Source organism: Miscanthus floridulus, chromosome 14 (genome assembly GCF_019320115.1).
Source record: "Miscanthus floridulus cultivar M001 chromosome 14, ASM1932011v1, whole genome shotgun sequence".
Classification (NCBI taxonomy): Eukaryota; Viridiplantae; Streptophyta; class Magnoliopsida; order Poales; family Poaceae; genus Miscanthus; species Miscanthus floridulus.
In genome coordinates, this window is record NC_089593.1 from 12,995,676 (window position 1) to 13,007,267 (window position 11,592).

Here is an 11,592-nt window from a genome sequence, read left to right on the forward strand (position 1 = left end):
TGCAAAGAACAAGAATATCTTAGTCTCACAATTTCTATTAAAGAATAGCCTCCAGTCACAATTTCATCTCCCCTTGTCTGAACAAGCTTATCATGAATACCAATGTCTTTAGGAATACATACAAACAATTCAGGTGGAGCAACATACTAAAGACTCTTGGAGTTACTTGTGGGGGAGCAACAACTATACATCATCTAGATTCTACCACCTACCCTACAAAAATTTACAGCCTCCTGCTCTCTTTCTCTGGATTTGGAACTCAAAGTGCTACAATAAACTCAGAGTGTTCTCCTGGCTTCTGCTCATATACAGGCTAAATACTAGAAACATGGGAGGGTTAGGGGTCCCGGACCTCGAAAGATTTGGGCGAGCCCTCCGTTTACGATGGCTATGGCAAGATTGGGTGGACGACTCCAAATCTTGGAGCGGCTCAGAGCTTCCATGTACTGAGGATGACCGCCTTCTCTTCAACTCCTCAATCATTATTTCCTTGGGGGATGGTGCAAAGACAAAGTTTTGGCACCACGGTTGGCTCGACGATCAAGCTCCTAAGTACCTAGCCCCCAACTTATTCCGCCTGCTCTCAAGGACAAACCGAACGGTGCAGCAAGAGCTCCGAAACAACAATTGGATGCATAAACTTGGAAGGAAAATCACCTCGCCCATCCACATAGAGGAGTTTGTGTCCCTCTGGATACGCATACAGGATGTGACCTGCAACAGGGCGTCAAGGACACCATCACCTGGCGTTGGACCAACGATGGGAATTACTCCACCCGATCGGCCTACAGAATACAATTCAGAGGTTCACTCCTCCACTTTGGTACGGACTTCATTTGGAAAGCGCATGTGGAGAACAGATGCAAGATCTTCGCATGGATCTTAGTACAAGACAAAATTCTAACGGTACAAAACCTACAAAAAAGAGGGTGGCCTCACCAGCAACAGTGCGTGATGTGCAATGGACCTTTAGAGACAAGCCTCCACCTATGCCTTAGTTGCCCTTTTGCAAAGGCGGTTTGGAATCAAATCCTCACGTGGGAAAACTTCACTCAAATCCAACAACAACAAAATGCAAACCCCACCCATATCAAGTCATGGTGGGAAGACGCGGCGGCAAAAGCGCCAAGAGCGGAGCGTCGTAGGCTTAACGGAGTAGTTATCTACACCTTTTGGAATATATGGAAAGAGAGAAACAGGAGAATTTTCGACAATATGAGTGAAACGGTGCCGCAGGTAGCCGCAAGGATTAAGGAAGACATTGAGCAAAGGAAGAGAGCATTCGATTACATTTAGCTCGCATGCTTAGGGGGGGGGGACTTTAACCTAGTTGCCTTTGCTTGTACATAAACTTTCTTATCCCATCTTAATTGAAAGGCAGAGCTCCTGCCAGTACGTTCAAAAAAAAATACTAGAAACATCCTCAGTAGAAAAAAGCACAAATTGGAGGGCAATAATTACAACTATGTTCTCTGCAGCAATAATGTTGAGGGAACTGTTCACCACCTATTTTTCAGTTGTCCCTTCAGCCAGGAATCTTGGTAGCACATGGGAATCCAATGGAACCTTCAGAGTGAATTCTTTCAAATGATGATACAATTAAAACAGTAGCACCAAAATCCTTTCTTCATGGAGACCTTCATCATTGCTGCCTGGCATATTTGGAAGCAGAGAAATAACTTCATATTTGACAGAGGCCGACCTTCTTTCTCTTCTTGGAAAAACCTCTTCTATGAAGAGGCCAAACTTCAGGATTTTAGAATGAGAGATGATAAATGTATAGCTTTTCTCCTCTGTTTAGATCTCCTCTCTTAGGCCTCCCTGGTTTTTGGACTGCGGTTCCCTTCCCCCGTGGCTACCTCAGCCCTCCGGCTGGTTGGTTTGTTGTTATTTCTCTTTCTTTTATACAGATTTCTATTTTTATTTAATAAAATCCTACTGTGGGGGCTTCCCCTGCTGTATTTCCCGTTAAAAAATAGGCAAAGGAAGATCAAAGACAAGACAAATATACAAATAGTTACACAAGCAAAAACTTTTGGATCTTGTTGTTTTGTGTCGTCCATTTTCCAGTCCAGAATTAGTATAACAAATTTTCACTGAAAGTGGCTGGAACAGACCCCAGAAAAAAAAAATGACAGCTGCAGCTGTGTGTGTGTTTTGAAAGAAGGCAGGTGCGGCTGCAGCTAGCTTCCACTCCACCCAACAAGTGCCTGCCTGCACGTCGATGATATGCTGACTCGAGGATTTCATCTGTTTTTTCATTGTCTCTGCTTCATCTTTTTCAGATGAATCTCTACCTCGTTTCACCGCACATACTTCCCAGCTGATTTGTTGTAACATACTTGGGTTCCGGTATGACTGTAATTCTTAGCTCATAAGAGAAGATCTTGATCTGCACAGACATGCTCCTAGTCCACCTTGTCCAGGAAGACAAATATGACATACAGACCATCACAACATCCAATAGGGATGGCAGACATTATATTGATGGTCCACGCAATAATGCCTCTATCAAACCTTCTGCTCAATCCAAGGACCACGCATGCATGCATCGATTAGGATTTTAAGCTTGATGATCCTACAAAATTTCGAATCATAAACTGCATTAAGTGTCAAACTGAACAGATGAACAGATGAAGGAGCATATGAGATATTATATATATTAAGTGTCAAACTGCATTATTGGTGTGAAAGATACTGAAAAGAATTGATTAAAAAATGTGTAGCGGTGCCCTCTACAAAATCATATGCTGGCATATAGTGTCCATCCTGGTTTCAGTTTTGCAATGGCCATGGTTTCATTAATTTGACCATGGATGTATCATCATCCAACTCAACACTCGTGTAATACTGTATTCATTAAGCATAACCTTTTCTGATTACTGTGTAATGATTCCTCGTTCATGGAATGGAAGTCCCCCATCATCATCACTACATACATATATGCTTCTTCCATTTCTTCTAGATATAGCTAGTGCTGTCTTTTTATCCCTTGAACACACTAAGAGAGTATAGTAATAATGATATTAATTAAAAAGGCTATGCACACGTGCAAAAGCAAGGCTATGCACAAACCATATACTATGAAATTTTAATCAAAGCCTCTATTAAGTGGCAACTATGTTGCGTACGTCACGGCCAAAACATCATCACGTCATGACGAAAAGGAGGAGTACTGATGCTATGGCACACAGCTACCTTCACTCTACAGCAATATCAAAAGAACAAAACACAACCATGTTGTACTGATCTAACAACGCAATCCAGAACATTACTTTCGTATCCATTAAAAAGATCGATATCGAAATGTCAATGGATTAAATGTTGCAAGCAAAAAAATAGTACTGTAAATATAGTGGTCTAAAGGCAATTAACAAACGACACAGGTTAGTGATTTCGGTTCAAAGTATACTTAGGGCCTCTTTGGTACAGCTCAACTTCACCTGTGGAGCTGAAGTTGTTTTCAAAAAACGTTTGGTAAAATAGCTTCTGAGGGGAAGATAGGTGAGAGGGATCAAAGAAAAGCTAGTATTTTCAGCTTCACCGGGGTTCCTGGGCATGTTTGGTAAAATAGGTTCTCAAGGGAAGGCCAGCCCGGGACCTGGAGCCGCCGGCCTACGCGTGCTGCAGCGAAGCTATCGACCTAGGCGTGGTGCCGTGGAGGAGGAGGCGAGCCTGGCCTAGGCGCGTTGTAGCGGAGCCCCCTGCCGTGGACCTGACGGCCCTGCCTGGAGCGGCCGGGCGGTGGGGAGCGCGGCTGCAGAAGATGCACCGCCACCGAAGGAACCCTATTCTGCGCATAGTTCTCGTGGACGAGAAAAGTAGTGGCAAAAATCGAAAAGGTACCTTCATAAGTGGCAGGTGAGTAGTTTCTTCGAACTTACCATTTACATAGCCAGTGAAAGTAGGGGGAGCTACTATGAGATTTTTAGTAGAGCAAAAACAACTTTTGGCCCAAAATAACTTTGGGTTTGCATCCCTTTGATTGGCTTTTGGATTTTTTTTGAAAGCCAGGCGGGTTGAAAAGCCCAACCAAATAAGGCCTTAGAAATGATCTCTAGCGAAGAGCGGGCCCTAGAAATATTTTATAAAGAGTAAGTCCATTGATGGTTCTGAAACTTGTCTTGCTGTGGCATCCCGGTCAACTCTCAAAATGCTCATTTAAGTCGCGTTAATGGACTTTACTCTTTTATAAAATATCGTAAAAATATAAAACAACATAAAAATGATTTTTTTTGTGCTCAAGTTCTCGAGGATTTGAACCCGTGAGCTATCTTGGCACCCGCCTTCCTTATTATCCTTCTACGTGGAGCTGGCTAACAGCGCCGTTCCTAGGATTTTAAGGGCCTGCTAGTGATCTCGTCATAACGGCCCCTCTTGACTATATATAAAATCTTATAATATATAGGTACTAATTTTACTTGCAAAACGAAAGCAAATTCAATAACATATTTTTAATTTAACATGTCTGATAATTATCGAGGAACAATGTAGATTAAGCAATATATTTGTAGATGTATGATAATTATCGGGGAACAATGTAGATTTAAAAAGCAATATATTCGTTTTCTTTTCTTACCCATGACATATGTTTCTTAGGTAACATTCTAAAATTCTAACACTTAAATTAGAAGAAAAATATGACTATATAGGTACAAAGTACTAGAAGTCTGAAATAATATACAAATAATTAATTTGAATTAAAAATAAAAAGAAAAAAAATACTATGGGCCTAAACAACTGATCCGGTGATCGTAATTCATAAGAAGTCAAGAATCAAGATGTCATCGTCGTGGAGCCCTGCCTGGTCGCCATCCTCGTGCATCGTACCCATGTCTCCGGTAGTCTAGCTCTTCGCGGCGACGCGGCTCGCCAGCTCCGCGTGTGTAAGGCGCACATCGCGAACTCACGATCAGAGTGTGTTGTGTGCAGCGTGACTCCTTGCCTCCTCTTTACCCGAGGGCCGTGGAGAAAGGAAACTAGGAAAGAAATGCCGATATTATCTTTTTAAGCCATTTTGCCAGTTCTATGTCTCTCTTCTCATTAGTTTGCTAATATCTAATGGACTATAAGACCTAGGGGTTTGTATACCTGGACTTGGACCCTTCCTTCGCTTGGGCCCTCGACCGTCGCACCTTGTGCCCTATCCCTAGGGCCGGCACTGCTGGCTAACCCCAGCTAATTCTTATATCAACTAGTAACTAGACCCAACTAATCTAAAACAAATGAACTGAGAAAATCCACACGAGGATTTTTGCTGTTATAGATCGTTGTTAGTCCTGTTCAGTCCAAGCACGGACGAAATCCATACGTTAGTAATAAAGACCGCCAACAAGTACTCATGACTCATGAGCGCTCACTGTCCAGTGTGCCACATTTGTATGGTCCCACTAGCCAGGGAAAGAGATACACTCACTTCTTGTGAGCGCCATGTGGCTTCTGACCTGTGAGCTTGCCGCGTCGCATGAGTACCCAACAGAAGAATTGCTGCCTGAACGTGGCAAGCCTCTCAGGTGGCACGGACACGGGCCCACATGTCATCAAGCTGCTCATACCACTCGGACCACACCTCTCCCAGAGAAGCTTTCATTCGACATGCAAAAAGCCCCCCCTCCCCCCCCCCCCCCCCCCCCACCCCACCTCCCTAAGAATCCAAAGTGACGAGGGATGAAAACGGATCGGATATGAATGGATATCACTGATATCACATTTGTTTTAATATTTCTGTCCGGATTCGAATTTAAATACGGATAATGTCAACCATGTCGGATATGCTACGATTAGATATTAACATCATAAATATGCGATTTGAGTATTCATATACGGATACGATATCGGATGTTGAATATCCAAACGGCACGCTCCCCTCACGCACACGGACAAACGCCCCCTTCGGTATTCGCAGACCCGCTTTCCAGTGAGCAGGAACGGTAATCCTCCGCCACCCAGGGGCAAATCGGTAACTCCACGTGCCTTGCCATCTGTAAGCCCGCGTCTTTTATTCCCGGGAGAATTGCTGGCGCAAACTGCGTTTCCAGTTAAGCCCCTGGAGGGAAAAAAAAAAAGCACGTATTTATTCCCATTAAAACCCCATGTACAGAGAAATCTTCTCGAAGACCTCAGACTCAGACACACTGTTCTCCAGTTGTTCTTCAATCCCCAAACCCCTCCGCGTCGCAATCATTCGTGGGGGCGTATTACTCCTCCTCGCCCCCGCATTCCGAATTCCTGTGGCATCCACTCTCCCGTCTCCCCCACTCGTATTCCGCAAGATTGAGAGCGTTCGCGTTCGCCGCCTCCCAATTTCCGTATCTTTTTCATCTGGGTCGGGCGGCCCGATTCGTTGCCGTCGTCCTCGTCGCCGCCCTGCCCACCACTCCACTTCTTGGAGGACTCGGTCCTGTCCTGTCCTGACTCCGTTCCACCTGTCCTACTCGCTTCCATCGCCATTGCCGCCCTCCTCGCTCCCTCAAAACCACCTGCTTTTTTGGACCGCACCGCTCCGAGCCGCGTCACTGCCGAGGCGGCGTAAATGCCCGTCCGTGCAGAGGATCCCAGCCTTCCCTCTCCGCCCCAAATCCCGTCCTTGTTCCCCTCGATTAAGAGCAGGCGAACGTTCTTGGACGCGTGCCAGCCACGGATGAGGAAGGCGTCCTGACTCCACTTGCCCAGCTCCGGCGGCTGCTCTGCTCCGCCACCAACTGACATGGGCTTCTTGATCTGCTGCGCCCGCCTCCTCCAGCTGCTGCTGCTCCTCCTTACCACCGCCACCCCACCAGTGGCGGCGCAGCCGCCGTCGCCCGCGAGGGCCCTCGACGCGGCGCTGCAGGACTACGCGTTCCGTGCGCTGTCAGCGCGCCCGCGCACCGGCATTGTCTACAACGCCACCGTGCCGGGCAACCTCACGGGCATTGCGGCGTCCGCGCTGCGCCTGCGGAGCGGCAGCCTCCGCCGGAGGAGCTTCGCGGGCTACTTCCAGTTCGCGCTCCCGCCGGGCGTCGTCGTGCAGCCGCACGTCGAGCGGGTGGTGCTCGTGTACCACGACCTCGGCAACTGGTCCGACCGCTACTACCCGCTCCCCGCCGGGTACACCTACCTCGCGCCCGTGCTGGGGCTGCTCGCCTACGACGCGGCCAACCTGTCGGCCGTGGGGCTGCCGGAGCTCAGCATCGTCGCGTCGGGGGGACCGATCTCTGTGGCGTTCGGCGGTGTCCGGGCGGTGCCGGCAGGTGGTGTGACGCCGCGGTGCGTGGTGTTCGATTTGGATGGCGTGCCGCAGTTCCGGGACCTGGAGGGAACCAATGTGTGCACGACGTCTCGGCAAGGGCACGTTTCAATTGTCGTGAATTCCAGTGAGATTGCTCCAGCTCCAGCTCCAGCTCCGGCTCCACCTCCAGCTGGCGCGATTGCTCCGCCGATACCGACTGAGGGAGGTGGTAAGAAGGGGAGCTCAGACGCGTGGAAGATTGCTGTCGGCGTGGTTGGGGGTGCTGCAGCGTTGGGGCTGTTGGCTGCGCTTCTGCTGTGCTTGGTGAGGTACAAAAGGGATAAGAAACTTCAGCTCATGGAGCGGAATGCGGAGGTTGGGGAGACATTGCGGATGGCGCAGGTTGGGCGGACGCAGGCGCCTGTGGCGTTGGGGACGCGGACACAACCGGTGATTGAGAACAATTATGCTGCATAGTGGATTTTTCGATTTGCTGGATACTTCTGCTAACAAGAAGACTTGATGATGTTGGCTAGAGCCAAGATTGTCCATTGGTTGTTTGACGGCGGCAAATTTTCTATATCAGCGAGGGCAATGCTAGCCACTAATTTCAGAGCCCAGATTCTGCTCAATGAGGATTCAGCACATTCTTTTGGTGGGTTTGTTCGGAAGCTTAAGTTTTGTACTGCGAGGAATGGGAGGCTATTGTTCATGTTCATAGTTGCCGATGTTCATATGCGGGGAGTTCCTTTCATCTCCAAGCAAGCAATGGAGGAGAAATGTTTGCCATATTGGATTTGGAATCCCCTGTTATTTTTTTTTCTTGGGTTGCTGTATTCAAGAGGAAATGGGTTTGGCAATAAAGCTGAGGTAACATTCATTGCATATCGTGATATGCTGTGTTGGGGAAATTCATTCATCCAGTTGGAATTTCATTTCATTTCTTTTTCTTCTCCATTTGATGTTTAGATGACTGCGAAGATGATGTAGTGATGTAAATGTTCACTTGTCTAGTGCTGTGGTAATTAGTCTGATTGTGATCATAGATTTCATGGACAATTGTGTTTACATCCGCTGTGTATGTTTTCAGGCAGCATTCATTTCTTTGTTATTGTTTGGGAAACAACTTAATTTCTAATTATGTGTTTTTATGGTCTGACAGTACTACCAGTTCTAGAATTTGTTAATGCTGACTTTTATCAGGTTCCTTGTTCTATTGGTTATGACTGTTGGAACCAGGCTTGATCCTGGAGCTTGAGTGCGCGCTCAGCTATGGTGGCTCGCCGGGGACACGGTCACCGCGGCGAGGGCAAACGCCAGATGCAAATGAAATAACAGACACGCAAGAAATATGCTGCTGTATCGCAGCTCCAACTGACCGTCTTTGTTTGTATTTATACTCGGATACAATGAGATCACGGAACAAGCTCCGCGTATCCCGCGCCATGCCGAACACCGTGCGCGAGGCCGTTTCAACACGGCGTGCACCACGTGCTGCAGCGCACAACATGGCGCTAGACAAACTGACTCCACCAAGTTGTGTTCGTGGACCCAAGCACGCCTTGGCCACGCTCAACCTGCACCCTGACTCTAGATGACGGTGAACATAATCTTAACTAAACTATGCAACAATTTAGCTAACAAAACACCCCCTAAACTTGTTGCACCTCGACGACACCCAATGTCTTCCTCAGCTCCACAAATCTGACTCGCCCAAGCGACTTCGTGAAGATGTCGGCCAACTGGTTTGCAGTGCCTACATGTTCCACCTCCACCTTCCCTTCTTCAATGCACTCACGCAGAAAATGATACTTAGTATCTATATGCTTGCTTCTATCGTGATGCACCGGGTTCTTGCTTAGTGCAATTGCAGACATGTTGTCCATGAGAAGCTTTACCGGCGTCTCCTTTGTTCCCATCAGGTCACCCACAAGTCGACTGAGCCATATTCCTTGACAAGCAGCTGCTGCACCTGCCACATATTCTGCCTCACACGATGAAAGTGCCACAATCTTTTGCTTTTGAGATGCCCAAGTCACCAAATTCTTCCCAAGAAAATATACCACACCTGTAGTACTCTTCCTGTCCTCTGAATCACCAGCAAAGTCACTGTCACTGAACCCTATCAGGAAAGGTTTCAGTTCAGTGCCTCGCCCATACTTGCATCCAAAACTGATTGTGCCTTTCAGATACCTGAGTATGTGCTTTACAGCAGCCCAATGGTCCTTGCTTGGAGCCTCCATAAACCTGCTGACAACACCAACAGCAAATGCTAGATCTGGCCTGGTGTTGACCAAGTATCTGAGACTACCAATAACACTCCTGTATGCAGTTGGTTCTATCACCTCATCCTCTAACTTCTTGCTTAGCTTGAGCCTTGCTTCCATGGGTGTTGCACAAGGATTACACTTCAACATCCCAGCAGATTCTAGAATCTTGACTGCATAAGCATTTTGACTCAAGGTGATTCCATCTCCATCTTGCTTCACCTCTATCCCAAGATAGTAACTGAGAAGCCCGAGATCACTCATGCTGAATTTTTCTTCATCTCCATCTTGAACTGCCTTATGTCATTAACACTTGGCCCTGAGATGATCAAATCATCAACATACACCCCCACAAGCAAAAATGAGTTTTTGTTTTGCCTCCTGTAAACTGCATGCTCGAGTTTGCTCTTCACAAATCCCAGAGAGATCAGCTCCTTATCGAGTTTGGCATTCCAGGCCCTAGGTGCCTGCTTAAGCCCATAGAGTGCTTTCTTCAATTTAAGCACTTTTCCTTTGTTGCCAACATTGAAACCAGGAGGTTGCTGAACAAATACAGTTTCAGCGAGATCTCCATTCAAGAATGCCGACTTGACATCCATATGGTGTACCTCCCATCCACTCTGTGCTGCTAGTGCCAATAGCACCCTCACTGTCTCAATTCTTGCAACCGGTGCAAAAACTTCCTCGAAGTCCACTCCAGGACGCTGTGCATAGCCCTTAGCCACTAATCGTGCCTTGTGTTTCACCACATTCCCTTCTGGATCCTTTTTGACCTTAAACACCCACTTGAGGCCAATTGCCTTTTGTTTGGATGGTAGGTCAGTGACAATCCAAGTCTGATTGTCCTTTATCGCCTTCATTTCAGACTCCATAGCCTCTCTCCAACATGGTTCTGATAGTGCATCTTCCACTGTAGCTGGTTCCTCAGAAGCCATAAGACACAACCCTGAATATTCAAAATTCTGAACTTCATCGGTGCTGTCAAACAGATCAGGCAAAGTCCTGTATCTTCTTGGTGCTTCATTAGTACCTTCTGATGCATCTGTTGGTGGGGTAGCCCACTGAATCTGCTGCGTGGATCCCTACTGACGATCCAGGGGTGTGTGGCTGATGCTGTCGATGCTCCTCCACCAGATGGAATTGAAACTGCAGGTGAATTGGGCTCGACGTCTGCAATTTCTGAATCAGTAGCCGGTCCCGACTGTACTATCGGATCATGAACAGTGTCCTGAAACTCGTCAGTTTGCTCGACTGAAAAACTCCGGTGCCAAACCGCACCTGTCTCCCTGCCAGCTCTCTCCACCCAATTCCATGGTTGTTTTTCATCGAAGATCACATCCCTGGTCACGAGTAGCTTGTCATGGATCGGATCATAGACCCTGATAACCTTTGGTTCCGGGCTCATAGCCCAAGAACACGCCTGGAACTGACCGATCTGCAAGTTTGGCTTATTACCCGGCGCTGTTCTCTTTGCAAACACCTTACACCCGAAAGTACGTAAATGCCGAACACTAGGCTTGCGCCCATACCAAACTTCAAACGGAGTTTTGCCTTCCGAAGCTCTTTGTAGGTGAACGGTTCAACAAATAAACAGCAGTTCTCACCGGCTTCACCCCAAAATTTCCCTAGGCACATTCATACTCTTCAGCATGCACCGAGCCATCTCAACTACGGTTTGATTCCGTCGCTCGACAACACCGTTCTGTTGAGGGGTATAAGCTGTAGTGGTATTGTGCCGGATTCCGTTGCTCACTGCAGAACACCGAGAATGCCCGTGAGTTGAATTCTCCTCCACGGTCAGTTCTGAGAGCCTTGAGTCGTTTTCCAGACTCCACTTCTGCTGCAATTTTGAACTTCTTGAAACTAGGTCAGGGCTTCATCCTTGGTTGCTAGCAATTCCAGCCACATGAATCGGCTGTGATCATCTACAATTAACAGAAAGTAAGCCTTCCCACCCGGGGTGGGTGGTGTTATCTGTCCACACAGATCACTATGCACCAATTCAAGTCCAGTATTTGCACGATATTCAGATGCTCTAGGAAATGGTTTTCTATGTTGCTTCCCCAGAGCACAACCGTCACAGACCTGTTCTGCCCTCCTGATCAGTGGAATGCCCAC

At 47.3% G+C, this 11,592-nt stretch overlaps 1 protein-coding gene across 1 annotated transcript; it reads left to right on the forward strand.

Moving 5' to 3' along the window:
* The first annotated feature begins 6,247 nt into the window (after positions 1-6,247).
* On the forward strand, positions 6,248-8,259 carry LOC136505791 (uncharacterized). Its single transcript, XM_066500938.1, has one exon. It carries the CDS (start codon positions 6,707-6,709, stop codon positions 7,682-7,684), a length of 978 nt encoding a protein of 325 aa, XP_066357035.1. The 5' UTR covers positions 6,248-6,706; the 3' UTR covers positions 7,685-8,259.
* Positions 8,260-11,592: the final 3,333 nt, after the last annotated feature.